The 16,809-nt window shown below is 37.3% G+C and overlaps 1 protein-coding gene across 2 annotated transcripts in view; it reads right to left on the reverse strand.

Moving 5' to 3' along the window:
- Positions 1-16,809, reverse strand: part of Rb1 (RB transcriptional corepressor 1) — a 133,094-nt gene that overhangs the window by 90,451 nt on the left and 25,834 nt on the right. For both annotated transcript variants that reach the window (XR_383150.4, NM_009029.3), the window contains exons 3-6: positions 14,746-14,861; positions 11,603-11,722; positions 5,401-5,439; positions 4,295-4,362 (exon numbers count right to left, since the gene is read on the reverse strand). Coding sequence is in view for 1 of the 2 variants with exons in the window: in NM_009029.3 (NP_033055.2) it covers positions 4,295-4,362; positions 5,401-5,439; positions 11,603-11,722; positions 14,746-14,861 (343 nt within the window). In the remaining variant the exon portion in view is untranslated. The remainder of the gene's footprint in view (positions 1-4,294; positions 4,363-5,400; positions 5,440-11,602; positions 11,723-14,745; positions 14,862-16,809) is intronic.

Genomic DNA, 16,809 nt, shown 5'->3' on the forward strand with positions numbered 1-16,809 from the left:
ATGCTCATTCATTTGCTAATCGCTACAGCCACAATAAAGACTTTTCTCTTTTTTATAAAAACAAAATAAAAGTGAGATTTAAAACATAAATGAAGTTACAAAATTAGGTAGTATTAATCTACCCTCTGGATTTTAAGATTAAGGATTATAATGATTATTCTTTTTTTTAAAGTGATTTATTTATTTATTTAATGTATATGAGTACACTACTGCTCTATTCAGACACACCAGAAGAGGGCATCAGATACCAATAACAGATAGTTGTGAGCCACCATGTGGTTGCTGGAAATTGAACTCAGAACCTTCGGAAGAGCAGTCGGGTGCTCTTACCCACTGAGACATCTCACCAGCCCCTAGTCAGTGTTCTTAACTGCTGAGCCATCTCTCCAACCCCCAATAATTAATTCTTATTAAAATCAACTGGCACTGTTTTTTGTAAAATTTACTTCCTATCTTGGTATGACTTGCAAAACTCACATTTTCCAGAAACCATGCTGAAGCACAATGCATGCTTGTCTTTTATTTAAAATACTTATAAAATATCTCATATGCTCAGTTTAACCCCCTATAAAATATTACAGTAGCCAAAACCATCAAGAAACAACAAACTCAGAATATAACATCCTAACAGTTTATGCTATATATATATATATATATACATATATATATATATATATATATATACACACACACACACACACACACACACAAAACTACAAGGCTTATAAAATAAATGCATGATAGGTATTTATATACAAACATAAATTATTTAAAAATATAAGTGCATATTTTCTTGTGGCTCTTTCTCTCTCTCCCCCTCTCTCTCATTCCCTTGCTCTTTTTTTTTTTAAAGACAGAAGTGTAGGGGCCAGAGAGATTGCTCATGGTTAATAGCACTTGCTGTTCTTGCAGCTGATCCAGGTTAGCCTAACTAGGTTAGGCTCCTAGTACCAAGTGTCTGTTATTCCTATATCAGGAAATCTAATGCCGTCTCTGGCCTCCCTCCACAGGTACCTGGCATAATACAGATACATATATGCAAGCAAAACACTCATACACATAGAAGATAAAAATAAATACATTTTAAAATAAAGGAAAAGCTTGACTGATTCACTTTCTCTCTTCTGGGTACCTGCTAAGCTTGTAATAATGACAATTAATATTGAAACTGCCAAATATGTGAGAAAATTAATAACCCAGCATCAGGTAGGTGTTTTAAGTCCATATGATATGGTACAAAAGAATGTTTGCAATGAATTCAGTAAAGAAATATTACAGGAGTGTAGACAGCAAAGAAAAAAATCAATGATATGAAAATGTCACTATAAACTCATTTGTATGTTACCTAAAAGGTAAGCTAGTGAAGAAACAGGGATGAGATTGCTATCAGGTGTTTCCCAGTACGAATCGCAAAGGCGCAAAGCCGGGAGAAACAGCCTCTCCCCTGGTAAACAACCTTCTGAAAGGAAGGCGCACATTAGCCAGGGGCCAGGAGAGGCAGTACCAGCCTGCAACGATGCAGCAGAATGCTCAGCTTTCCACCTTCTGACTTGCAGGGAGAAGTCATTGCTACAGAAGGTAAAAGGAACCAGTGCTGCCTGGGAAAAGAGGGGAGGATAAAGTTTGTCCTACAAAGACTCAGAACTGCAAAGGCTCCTGGCATTCCAGATAAATTCTCTAGTCTCACCCTTACCTTCTGCAAGGTAGTATAATACCTGTTTATAACACACTGCAATTCTTTTTTTTTTGCGGGGGTGGTGGGGGGGTGGTGGGTTCTTTCAGACGGTTTCTCTGTGTAGCCCTGGCTGTCCTGGAATTCACTCTGTAGACCTGACTGGCCTTGAACTCAGAAATCCGCCTGTCTCTGCCTCCCGAGTGCTGGGATTAAAGCCGTGCGCCATCACTGCCCAGCTTCACACTGCAATTCTATAGGGAATACAAACTAACTACATGTTAAGTGCAAAATGAATGAAGGGAGGGCCTCTCAAACTACCTCAGAGAAAACCAGTAAGATGAAGGGGAAAAGCACACTCAAAAGAAAAAGTAAAATCACAAAAGGGGACAAAATCAGAGAACCTAATAGGAAGAGACTATCTAATAAGCAAAGAGACAAACAAAGCCGGCGCTCCTGCATTCTAGTGAAGTCCCAGTGCCTGGGACGTCAGACAGGAAAACCATCAGCTCAAAGGTAGCCTGAGCTACATGCCAAGTACTTGCTTTGAAACAAACCAACAAACAAACAAACAAGGGAGCTCACTGATCTCAATTTATATAAAAACACGGTGTCAGATGAACTAAGACAGAACTAGGATAACAAAATTAGTTTAGCTCAAAACAGACAAAAAGACAAGATGAATAGAACCTGTATGTAATACAAAGTTGAGGGAGTAGCTCAGTGGCATAATATTTGCTTGACACTCATGAACCTTCAGTTCAATTTCCAGCATTGCAAAAAAAAAAAAGATTTAAAATCATTAAAATGACAGAAAAATATGAAGAACAAAACAACCTGATATCATGTTCAGAGAAGACATACTGAATAAAATAATGTCTTAAAATACAACATTATTAAGATGTCTCAGAAATGAAAAACAGAATTGTTTGTTTTAAAATAAGTATTCCAAGACAAATGAATGCAGTATGATACAAATCAACAGATATCCTAGTAAAGATATTAAACCTCAAACTTAATATTCATTTACTTTTATTTCTACATATGAGCATTTTTGCCTGTATGTTTGTCTGCGCCCATGAAGGCCAAAGGAGGGTAACAGATGCCCTGGACTGGAGACTGTGCGCTGCCATGTGGATTGAAAGCAGGACTCTGGTGCAAGTTTTAACTTTAGCTACTTTAACTAGTCACTAAAGATGGCTTTATCTACTGTGTCATCACTTCAGACTTAAATCTCACGTTTCAGAAAGAACTCATCAAGTACTCAGCAACTAAATGACAGCAGGGACGCTACTCGAGCCTCAGATTTCCTAATTAAGGGACAAATGACTCAAGAACAGGACACACAGTCAAGTTGTCTTTCAGGGATAAATGCTGTGGACACTTGCCATTAACATGACAAGCATTTGGAAGATGACATGAAAAGACCTAGTTTTTAAAATTCCACAGGTTGGAGAGGTGGCTCAGCAGGCAAAAGTGCTTTCCACCAAGCCTGAGATGCACGCACGCGCATACACACACACACACACACACACACACACACACACACACAGAGTAAGTAAATAAATGTACAAGATAATGTTAAATCCTTGATGGTACAATCCAGATAGCTAAGAAATAAATCAAACTCAAAAACTCAGAAACAGAGACGCTGTAATAAAGTAGTTACAATGGGCACAGAATGCACTTATACACAGAACTGACAGTAAAGGCATATAGTAACTATAATTACAGATGAATAAATGTTATAGTCTTCAGAAATGAAATGAAGACAAGAGAATGCAGTGGTCAGAAAGTGGGAAGGCAGGGAGGATGATGCTCCAAGAGCGATTACTATCACTGTTTTCAAGGTAGATTGGTGTGCAGTGTTGCAGACTTCCCTCTCCCTTGTCTCCGGCTGTACCACCCTCCACATGCCCGATCTCAGCTGCTCTCAGCTGCTAAGGGGAAAGGTCTGGCTGGTATTGGGTAGAAGAACTCCCTCCTCTCTAAGGGGACCGTGATGGGATCCTGTTGTTTTCCCTCAGCACGGTATCCTGGAATCTCGTCTTTACTGACTAATCATCATAGCTTATTTCCATCTGACTCTCCTTCCAGCAATTTCTACTTTCTCCAAGTCAGAAGAAAAAACCCTAAGACTTCACCCTGAATTTGGAATAGGTACTGGCATTTAACTACTCTACTTTTTCCTTTTCATTGTATTAGCATTCTCAAAATACAAAGTCTAAAAAAGAAAAGTAAAGATTCTATCTTAGGAAATATTTTAAACTCCATGTAAAGTGACCAAACACATATTATTTCCATTTCTTATTACTTTATTTTTAATTTAAATAAATTTTTATAATTTAAAATTCACTAGGCCCTGACTTTTATCCCCAACACCACTAAAAAAGGAGAATGCATAGAAAATAGGGAAGAAAGGGGGGATAAGACAGAAACCAGGAGGAACGGAGGAATTAAACATTTCGAATGATGTTCTATCATCATAACTATAAAATGCAGTTAATAAGCCATGCAGAGAATACAGAAGGATTTATTAATTGAATAATTTTTGTACTATTCCAAGTGAACAATTTAATCATTATATTTGACACATCAGCATTCAATAACACATTCACTTACCTTTAGCTAGTAAAAAAGTGATCCAAGAAATTTTTAGCACCAACATAGAATTTATTTCAGTAGATAACCTGGTAAACAAATACAAAGCAAAAAAAAAAAAAAAAGTCAGACACTGACAAAGTATTCCAGCTTTACTTTGGGGTAGTTTGTTTTAATTATAGACTTGAGTTAAATAAATACACAAATGAAATGCAACCCTCTTTAATGCACAATTTTCACCTAAACTCACCTAGCTCATTTGGTGTGCCTATCAAAATATTGATTCTAATCTAAAACTATATAAAGCCCACGGTACACTGATTTGTTTCTAATTACCTTTATACTTGTTTGCTCTGTTTTTCTAATTAAAATGAACAACCAAAAAAACCCAAACAATTAGGTGGCTTAGATTTTGTCAACTTAACACTTTACCTTGATAATTTTTCCATAGAATGACCACTCATTAGAATCAACAGCTTTTTATGAATTAATATATGCACAATTTGCATTTCAATCAATCTCTTCAATGCCAGTGCTTTCGTGGGGCAGGAAATCTCCAGGATTACTTGAGCTATTTACAGAGAAGAACACTGCCATACTGTTCAGGAATTTAGGATTTGTAAATGAAGTTTTTTAATGAGTAGGAATATTTTACCTATCTGTGTGTTTGTGCACGACTTGTGTGCCTGGTGTCTGTAGGGGCCTGAAGAGGTCATCGCATCCCACCCCACAGAACTAGAAATACAAACAGCTGTAAGCCACCATGTGGGATGTTGGGTTTCACGCCTGGGTCCAGTCTTCTCTCCAAATCCCTAAATTGAGAATGTATTTGTTCTTATACAAAAGTATGCAGAGCCTTGTTGATAAAATCCCTGTGATAGATCGTTAATAAAAACTTAATGAATGAACTGCATTTTCCTCAGAAAAGTGACAGAGAACACTGAATTCCAGCCAATTGGTTCTCTCTGCTATATAAGTAAGGCACACATTTTTAGAAGATAAACAAATCCAAACAGGATTTTACCACCTTAACTTATAAAGTAGTATGTTTTTATCACCAAAGTAAACAATATGTTTGAGATTAGTCCAAAAAAACAAATTTTAGTGAAAAATTACATGCTACTTACGCACTGCTGGGTTGTGTCAAATATATAAGTTCACACGTCCTGAAAAGAAAAAAATAATTTCAGTAAAATAACAGCTTAAAAGAAAACTTTTAAAATACTTCTGCAGCATGAGTCATTAGCCTTCTAAAAGAAAGTTAAAGTATATCTGCTTACTACAAAATGCCATCTCATATCACCATGTTCTAAGATAAAAGAACCGGCTTCTGTCACTCACTGTTAAATCAAAACCAATGACCAGACCAGACTGTTAGCTCAGTGGGTAACTAACCAATAAGCCACATATATCTCTATAGTTTACCCTATAATAAACAAGCTTTGGCATTGCAATCTTCATACTCCAGAAAACTGTACAAGTAGAATGGGAAACGGAAACCTTGATTTGATTCAAAGCCACCAACTTAATTAAAGCTAAATTATTCCAAAAGACTAGTCAATAAAAATCTTAAGTTACAAAGTGCAGGGCAGCCTTGTAAGGCCAAATCAGACTATGCCATTCCCCAGTGTAAAAGCACTCAGCATTTCCACTGTGCAGGGCACAGCTAGCTTGCTCCTGCCCAGCCCCCATCCTACCTTCCATACATCAGCGCTCAAAGCACATCCAGTCACTGTTTTGGTGTGCACATGCTCAGCACATGCCTGACACGCCCAGTTCCTGTCCCCACTCATTTTTCTGGATACATTTCTATTTCTAATCCCTATTCAGAACTTCCTCCTTCTCTTTTTCCTTAGTAGAAATCAACAGTACCGCCTTCTCACCTAGCTAAGATCCATGACGTACTGCATCATTTCTACTTAAACGCGGTACTCTTCAATCCAGCATCACAGCCATTACTGCATTTTCACGTGGACATGTTGTGGCATGTGCACATGTACACATGTATGTGGAGGCCTGAGACTGATGTCAGGGATATTAAATTGTTCTTTCATCTTATTCTTTGAGGGCAGGATCTCTTGATCAAACTCAGAGCTCATGGAGATAGCAGGGTACTAACAGTTAATTCTTTTTTTTTTTTAAGAATTATTTATTTATCTCATGTATGTGAGTACACTGTCGCTGTCTTCAGAAACACCAGAAGAGGGCATAGGATCCCATTACAGATGGTTTTGAGCCACCATGTGGTTGCTGGGAATTGAACTCAGGAACTCTGGAAGAGCAGTCAGTGCTTTTAACCGCTGAGCCATCTCTCCAGCCCCTAACAGTTAATTCTTGATGTAGCTTGTTAATTTGATTACAACAAAACAGCTGACATCATACATTTTCTTAAAGTATATTCCATAAACACTTCTTGTATGAGATCTTAACTGATGTTAAATGGCATTATGGTTTGTGGTTTGAATGTGAAATATCCCCACAAGGATCACACTTGAGAAAGAGAGTCACCGGTGGGGTGGGGGTGGGAGTTACGGCTTTAATAGCCAAAACCCACTTCCTGTTCATGCACTCTGCTTTCTTTTGAGGGATGCCATGTGGTCAGGAGCCTCCTGTTCTGCCACCATGCTTTCCAGGTCTGCTGCCACATCTTCCTCACTGTGACAAACTGTATCCCTCTGGAACTGTAGGTCAAAGTAAACCCTTTCTCCCTTAAATTGTTCCTGTAGGAGTATTTTATCGCAGCAACAGAGAGTAACTAAGGCAAATGTAAATATTAGTCATTTAGAAAATGCTTAACTCAATCAAACTTCTAAATATCGTGCATTGCCTTGGTGTTTTGTGACTGTCTAAGAGGGAATACAATATGAAAATACAGTATTATGCAGTGTTTTCCAAATAGACAATGTCTTATTTTCTTCTTTAAAAACCTAATAAATATTTGGGCCTGTGAGATAGCTGAGTGGGTACAGATGCTTGCTGCTGGGCCTGGCAATATAAGTTTGAAACTGAGACCCACGTGGTAGAAGGAGAGAGCCAACTCTTTCAAGTTGCCCTCTACTCTTCACAACTGTGCTATAGCCCACATTTGCCCACATACACACACACACACACACACACAAATTAAAAGCTATCATGAAAGCACTATTTATATATTATCTCAATTAAAACATTAACAGGTGTGTGATGGCTATACTTGATCATCACCTTGACCTCATCTGGAATTAACTAAAATTCAAAAGTCCGTTATCTTTAGGAGGAGAAAACACACCTTTAACCCAAATCTAGTCTGGGTCACACCTTCTGCTGGGAGTCTATATAAGGGAGAGGAAAGCTTTTGTTCTTTGCCTGCTTGTCCTCCCCTTGCTAGCAAGTCCATTCCTTCATTGCCACTAGAGCCTACTTCAGGATCCCAGCATATGCTGAAGACCAGCTGAGACATGCAGTTTTGTGGACTGAGTGCATAACTACTAGATTCTTGGACTTTCCATTCATAGTTAACCATTCTTAGATTAGCTGGACTGCAGCCTGTAAGCCATTCTAATAAATTCCCTTTGGATATAGATCTAGAGATATAGATACAGGTCCATTCTATGAGTTCTGTTACTATAGAGAGCCCTGACTAATAGGTACTCTCATTAACTTGATTTAGACATTAGAAAACTATGTACCCAAGTTAGGTAACTCATTTATCCAAGATTACATAGTATATACTCAGGATCAGGTTAGAATGCAGACCTGAGTGACTGCTTCTCCTCTAAGCTCTACTGTAACCCCCTTCCTTCTCTCTCATAGATAATAGCTACTGTTTTTGATAGAGAACAAGAAGGATGGATGATGAGCCTCTACCCTCTCTGTTGTAAGGGCACCTTGTACTTGATAATACAGTAAGGCATCTATGCATATTTACTATGAACAGCTCATTGGGAACACACTCTAATGGTTGTCTATTGAGTAGCCCCAATTCAGGTGACACTTCACGAGGACTGTAAAACCCAGCTTCCCACAGAGATGATAACAAAGGCAAACTACAGAAAATAGAGAGAGAATCTCAAGCCAGACCAGAGGGGCAGAGCCTGCTCTAGAACCCTGACCGCTCCCCTTCCATGACAAGCTTGCTGGCTATAGATTACAGGAGAGATAACTAACTCTAGGAGCCAATTGGTTGTTTCTCAGACTGTGAGTTCTCTACATCAAGTACATCTCAAAGATTCAACTGGAATGTGGACGGTCATCGTGAACTCTCATGTTCTAGTTGTATTAGAAGAAAATTCTTTGGGAACTGTGGTGCTGTATCCCACAGACTGGACTGTAAACACCGTTGCTTATCCTGGCCCTTAGGGAATAGCATACAGAAAGATCCAGAGCACTTCAAAATTGTCTATATAACTGCTAAAGTTTTTGAACTTCAATATGTAGTAGTTATAATATTCTTTTCTGTTTTTATGTAATTTAATCAATTCTCTATAACATTCTTCTCTCTGCCCTTCCAAACTACTTAAAATTACTCTTCAAAATACAAATACAGAAAATTCTTAAGACTTAGTAGTCTTGAGATTAATATGAATATAAAGAGAAAAATGTCAGCCTAATGATTTATCTATTGATCACTGCTCTGTTTGGAGAAAAATTAGAGGGTAAACCACCTAAACAGAATATTTTGTAAAGCCTAAAAATCACATATGAGACTATTTCATTTTCTAGTACCCTTTTTTACCTCTCTCTCAACTCCCAGGATATCAAGTGCACTATATCAGAGGAAAGTATAATAAACAAACAAGCAAACAAATCCCTGAAGACAGAAGCTGATATTAAAGCAGAATCATATAAGAAAGTAAAACTACTTGGAAGTATCCAATTAAAATTATTATAGCAGAAATATAAATGGGGGAAACTCACAGGGCCCCACCCCTAGACAAATAACAGGCAATTAAGGAAAGAGAGCAGGAAGAATAATCTATCTCCTGGGGAGAAGCCTATTAATTGGTTATCCCATACCAAATGGTTAGCATTTAAATCATATACACACGAGAAACACTAGACAGACTCAGCAGGTTATAATTACATGTTTATGCATATACATGTAACAACAACAAAGAAAATGAGCTGCCAGATTTAAAAGGAAGCAGGAACACAGTGTGGGAGAGGAGGGGAGGTGTGGGAGGAGTCAGAGGAATAAAAGGGAATAGGGTGAAATGATGTAATTATATTTTAATAACAAAAGTAGAATAAAATCACTATAGCAGAAGACAGTAAGCACTGTACCCCAAGTCATTCCGAGCCCTCAAATTCTAGATCTAGAAATCACCTAGTCAGTTTTTAAGTAACTTATTTGTGCAGCATTTTCTTTTGCTCTTAAAGACTCATTTCATTTTTACTTCTGTGTATGTGTGTGTATGTCTGTTGTTTAGCACAAGTCTGTGCAAGTATCCTGCACAGACCAGAAGCTGAAGTTACAGGTGGTTGTGAGACACCTGAAGTAGGTGCTGGGAGCTGAGTTCTGCAAGAGCATTAAGCATCTTAACCGCTGAGCCATCTCTAGAGCCTACCACAGGTTTTTAACAACTGGCTCAGAGAAATGTTTGCGTACTTTGTCTATCGTGGATAGGAAACCTCTACTAGAATTCTAGCTTCTTCTGAGTCATTTCACGTGATGCATTAGAGGCTTGGATTTTTCCCTTTTGCACTGTCACAATCATAGTATACTCTGATCTATATATCTAACATTACAAGCACTTCTTTACACTGTTATTCCTCATCAAAACTAGCTTATAATTGTTTGATTATAATTATAATATTTGAAATATTTAAAATTCAGTTATAAAGAGCTCATTTCTAATTTTCAGACATCTAAATAATATCATAACAAAAATCTTTCATATTTGGGGTCATAGTCATATGAAAAATAAGATAACATTCTACTTGGAAAGATTGCCTCTGAATTCCACGAACTAACTGAACTGTCTGAGCTGAACTGAGCACAACTGCACTCAACTAAACTGCACTGAACTGAACTGCTCCAAACTGAACTAAACTATTCTCTCTCCCTCCCTGCTCTTTCCTGACTGTTCCTTAGCCTCTCCTTCCTGTCTTTACTGTGAGAACTGGGCATATCCTATCTCTGACTCATTCCTTCAAGTCTTTCTCCGATTTGTCACTTTGTCGGTCCATCAATTAGATATCATTGACTGGAATCAAAGGTATGTTCTAAATGAGTGTCTACATTCCAGCCAGAGGGACCAAAGATGTGTATTACCAAATTCCAGCTGGATCATATCTTTGGGTGTGATCTCTTGTCAGAGTAGCCATGTTGCTCAACTAAAATTCCTCTACAAGAATTGATTGCTTCTGGGCTGGCCAGATGGCTCAACAGGAAAGAGCACTGACTTTTCTTCCAAAGGTCCAGAGTTCAAATCCCAGCAACCACATGGTGGCTCACAACCACCCATAAAGAGATCTGACGCCCTCTTCTGGTGCATCTGATGTCAGCTACAGTGTACTTAGATATAAGAATAAATAAATCTTTGGACCTGAGCTAGCAGGGCTGACCAGAGCGAGCAGAAGTCCTAAATTCAATTCTCAACAACCACGTGAAGGCTAACAACCATCTGTATAGCTACAGTGTGCTCACATACATAAAATATATAAATAAATCTTCTTTTTTAAAAAAGAATTGATTGCTTCTGATGGAGGTATGGCTAGGGAAGGACTCAGTTTTCTTTAACATGAGATCCACCAGGATTTTGACCATGTACCGGTGAGTACATGGGTAACAAAATTGGGCTTGTTTTTTCTTCTTCTTTGTCTTCTTTTGTGGGGAGAGAAGTCCTAAAGTGGGCAGGATAGGAAAGTGGGGCTTGGGATACACGATGTGAAATCCCCCCCCCCAAATCAATAAAAGTATTATGACAAAATATAAGCCAAGCTTAGCCATGACTTTCCAGTTGAACAGTGCAGGTAGAGTCTTCTCAGCTACCACTGAGAGCACAGATCACAACTTGGCAACTGCTCACACACTTTTATAGACAATATGGTTTCTTTCTAAGCCGGAAGAAGTTAAAATTTAGATCACTATTTAGAATTACAAGCTCCACTAGACAAAATGAAAATCAAGCTCAAAATCTGAAGAAGCAAATGTCATAAAAGGCTGGTAAAAACAGTTAATTTAGGGCAAGTACCCAGAATGTTTAAGAAATAATAGCAAAATGGATAAGGCTAGGGGATAATGCTTAATACTTCTATTACCCATGACAGTTTCCAAATTGAAGTATCAAGGTATAAAAATAAAAAACAAAGAATGAAAGTGCAAGCCTAATAAAACTTTTATCTTACCGTTCTAATTTGCTGTAGAGTGCACATAACACATTATACTTCTTCAATAGTCTTGACATAGCATTATCAACCTTGGTACTGGTATCGATTTCTTTTAATAAGTCAAAGAATTTATAGACACTACAAAAAATAGAAAAAGTGCATGAGTAGCTATCAAAATTTGCTTTATTTAATTTTCAAAGCATGTGCAATTCAATTCAAAAGACTGCCAGCTCTACACTGTGTATTCTCTGGAAGGGCTCTATTTGGTTTTGCATTTTATTAGAAGCAACCCAGGCCCTAGTATCTACCTACCCCAATTATATTTATTTAAAGTTAAGAAAACAAGAAAAGCAGGGGCATGAAATATGTACATTTGTGTTTCTAAATATAAATGTATGAGCTTTTTAATTAAAATTATTATCAACTGATGCATAAAAGCCCAAGAACTATACATTTTAGGGAAGTAGCATGTGATGTTTTCACACGTGTAAACACTGCATAACAAAGATAAACATACCAATCTCCTCAAACATTTATTACTTGTTCAAAGCAAAAACATTTAAAATACATTCTTTCAGAGTTCCGCAATACATTGTACTTAAACACTACACAGCCATCTGTATCTGTATGTTTTTTCAAAACATATAGTTTATTCTAGTGCTTCCATTTTCATATTTGAAACTCTGTCCTTCTTATAACCCTAAAGCCTTCCAGTCTCCAACAAGGACAGGCTGACTTAACTGCACACTGTCCCCTCCCTCCCCCATCAGGCTGCCCTCCTGTACTATACCTCTCTACACCAAGTGCCTGGTCTCTGACACTGCATTCCAGACAGCTTGTGCAGGACTGCTCTGCCCATGTGGGGCTGCCCAGCCCATGACGATGATCCCCACCCTGTGAATGTCTACCTCACCTCGCTCTGATAACCTTTCTCACCACTTGGCATTTCCTTGTCATAGACACACTAACATGCTTTGCCTTACCAAAAGCTTCATGTTTAAATAGAGAAAGAAAGTGAAAACCTGGCTAAAATTTTACATTGTTAAACAACTTCTAGTAATTCTAAAAGTTGTTTTCTATAAAATTAATCTTCAATATACATATTTTCAAAAGGGCAGTAAGGCAGACATGATCGGATAGCTCTCATATATCCATTACCATCTCCTCCTACTCTTGACAAAAAGTCTCATACTCCTGGCTGGCCTGGCATTTGCTATGCAGACCAGTCTGGCCTTGAACTCACAGAGATCAGCCTACCTTACACCATCACATCTGACTTCATATATTAATTTCTAATTGACTTTGTATATACAATTGTACAAAAGCAGCTAAGTAGAGCAAGGAATAGTCATTACAACTATTATAGGCTGTCCAAAGCAAAGCCAGGTAAGAGAGTACGTGTCTACGGTCCCAGACCTGGGAGTCTAGAAAGATTACTTAAGACCAGGAGTTTGAGGCAGACCTGGGAAGTACAAGGTTACACCTCAAACCAACCAACCAAAGGAGCCCGAGATAGTCAGCAGGAGGCAAAAATCCACATAACAGAGGATATTACAAAGTGTTCAGGCCAAGAGGGGTAAAGCAGTGCTGATAGTTACGTGGACAGTAAAGAAGGATGCAGGGATGGCAGAAGACAGCAGAGATCAAGATGCTGACTGGAAACTGCTTTGAACTTCCATCAATACAGTTTAGGGAGTTAGTGAGAAATGCTAAAGTTAGGTTAACCATGAAGGACTGGGTCAGAGAATGAACTGTTATCCTCTCATGGGGCCTCTGCTTTACATTTATTTATGCTGTATTGATGAGAAGGGAAGAGAGAGAGGGTGAGAGAGAAGGAAGAACAGAAGAGTTCATCATGTAAATGTGTAGAATCCAGAAAAAAAGAAAACCTCGGAGCAGTGCGTGTGCTTATGAGGGGTACCCCAAGCGTCGTGGGAGGGGCCGAGCACCACAGAAATGAAACGAAAATCCTGAAACAAAGTTGTCTCTTTCTGGGGTAGTTTAAGAGAAGGGATGGGAAGTCAGTGCCTGTGGTATTAGAGACAATGACTCTTGTGCTATTTATATGCCATGTATGTATGTATGTATGTATGTATGTATGTATGTATGTATACACACACACAAAGCCTTTGTTTTCACACTTTATTTAAAGGTAGTAAAAAAGTGCTATAAATGTAATGATTTAATCTACTTAGTTTAGCTAAAATACTAATTATGTTGAATTATAGATCAACTCACTGAAGATATACATCTATTTACCAATCTGGTAAAATTACTTACTGCTGTATTTTGTAAATATGTTACAAAGGAAATAACATTATGTCCTGTGAGTTTAAGATGAAAATCTACAAGTTACTAGAGAACAAATTAATAAAGTTTAAAGCTAAAAAATGTTAAATGCCTGGGTCAAGTGTCAATCAATACTGAATATATGGCAGTTTTATGTGATTATGTAATTAAAACATCCACGTACGCTAAAGTCTTCAACTTAAATAAATTTTATCTAAATTTAAAACAGCCACCTTAGGCCGGGCAGTGGTGGTGCATGCCTTTAATCCCAGCACTTGGGAGGCAGAGGCAGGCGGATTTCTGAATTCAAGGCCAGCCTGGTCTACAGAGTGAGTTCCAGGACAGCCAGGGCTACACAGAGAAACCCTGTCTCAAAAAACCAAACAAACAAACAAAAAACCCAAACAAACAAACAAAAAAAAAAAAACCCAGACACCTTACATTTTAAAAGATTTTTATTTTTTCACTTCTGTGTATGTATGTGATTGTGTGTGTGTCTCTGTGTGTGTGTGTGTGTGTTTGTCTTTGGTATGTTCAGGTGCCCATGTTCGGTCCCTAGCACCCACAGGATGACTCACGGTACCTCTAACTCCAGCTCCAAGGGCTCTGATGCCCTAGCCTGGCCTCTTCAAGCATTGCACATGGTGCACTTACCTGTAGGTAAAACATAAAATAAAAAATAATAAATTCTTAAAAAAATACTGCCCCCAAATTAAGTAAGCATTAACTGATCCCAGCAGAGAATTAAAATTCATTATTGGTCCCAAATCCCTTATATTAAATTTAATTTTAGCATTTCCACCAACTTCTTAATGTGAATTAAAACTTTAGAAGCCCTTTTTAACTTCAGGATTTTCAGTCAGAGCTTTTACCTGGTTTCTATGCTTTTCTGTAGCTCAGTAAAAGTGAATGGCATCTCATCTAGATCAACTGCTGCGATAAAGATGCAGATGCCCCAGAGTTCCTTCTTCTTTTGAATATATCCTTCCTAGGAATAAAAAGGTTCAAGTATTTTATTAAATCATCTGCACACTGGATACCATGTTAAAATTGAATTACAAAGGATTTTTTCATTAAACATAAAAATGTAATTTTAAATTCTTATAATGGCATATACTTGAAAATATTTAATTTTACATTAATATAACACTCAATTTTTATTATAAGGAAAAAATTATGAGGAGATTCAAAAAGTTAAATTACTATTTCCTTTGGAAACTTTGAGTAAGCTAGTTATTTGAAAGTTTGTTTTCTTAGTAGTCCAATATCATTAAAGCCACATTAAAAGATTCTAAAATTTTTTAAAACTTGTTTTTTCCAGGAAAACAAAAGCTGACTTCCTTTCAGAGTATACGTATGTCTTTTGCTCTAATTCATCCATTTTTTTCCCTTTGTTCAGTCAAGAATTTTCTGGGCTTGTGCAATTTCTCAACTAAGCCACCTGTACAATGGATTACATGCATACATTACTTTACAAGGCTTAAATGAAGCTATGTTTAAACCCTTGACCATAGCCCAGCACTCATTTAGTAACTGATGAGCAATGAGTAACACTGTAGGTAGAGTATTTTTCAGTATACCCCCTCAATGAAATATGCCACCCTCTAAATGTATGTTTTGTAGGTAAAATCTGGATCCTATTGTGTCAGATTATCTCTGGTCTAATAAGGAGATAGAAGCATTGCTGAGGAAGCAGATGTAAGGCATTTTACACACTATGTGCATCTCATGTACCAAGGGAAGAATGAGAGGATCTAGAGTATCAAATGATTGTGGGTAATCAATAATTCACCATTGTCCAACTATAAACTTTTCCTTCTAATATAAATACTTTAAAATATAACTATACATCCAAAATAGTTTAAATTAAAACAAATTACAATATTGATGATTGGTAAGGAAGAAGTGGAATGAGACAACTGAATCCAGTGACAAGTGGTAAAATGTCTATGATCATTTTGCAAAACAAGTTTGGATAGTTTTTATGTATTTAAATATACATTTTCTATATCACTTAGAAATTCTATCCCCAATACTTATGCCCAGAAGAAATTAAAACACTACTAATGAATATAATTCCAAACTAGAAACCAACCAAATATAATAGAAATAGAACCAAACAGAAATAATCAAACTGTTAATTCTATAAATAAACTGTAATAGAATTATGCAGCTGATGCTATCTAACAAAAAAGAAAAGGCCCTACTAAATGTAGCAACACAGATAAGTGAAAATTATTACACTGAGAAAAAGTCACCCAAAAAAGGAAAAGCTAGACACAAAACAGTAGCACAGATTCTGTGCACACACAGTTCCAGGGAAGGTAAAGCCGTATTTAATGTCAGACACTAGGTAAGCACTGCTCAAATCACGAGGTCAGGTGCCAGGGAATGACCACAAAGAGGGGAAGAGAACCTTCTGGCGTGCTCGGGAAGCTTTCATCCTTGCTGGTGGTCATTATATGGGAATAGATCTCCATCAACTCAATAAATTTGATTCAGAAACTGTTACGTATATCCTACTACTGAAACAGAAATATATATATATATATACACACACATATACTTATGTATGTATGTATATATATGTATGTACGTATGTGTGTACGTATGTGTGTGTGTATATGTGTGTGTGTGTGTGTGTGTGTGTGTGTGTATTGATTCAGCATTACAATGATAATTATATGGTCTCAGAAAATAAAAACATCAACTTTTGCCTGTTTTTAAATTTTTTTGAGATTTTGATATAATTACATCATCTCCCCTTCCCTTTTCTCCTTCAACCCATTCCATGTACCCTCACCCCATTAAATTCATGGTCTCTTTTTCATTAACTGCTGCAAATGTGTATTTATGTGTATGTCTACCTGTGTTCCTAAGTACATAAATACCTCCTCATTTTGTACTTTAACTGTAAGTGCATGTTTTAAGGGCTG

Source organism: Mus musculus, chromosome 14 (assembly GCF_000001635.26).
Source record: "Mus musculus strain C57BL/6J chromosome 14, GRCm38.p6 C57BL/6J".
Classification (NCBI taxonomy): domain Eukaryota; kingdom Metazoa; phylum Chordata; class Mammalia; order Rodentia; family Muridae; genus Mus; species Mus musculus.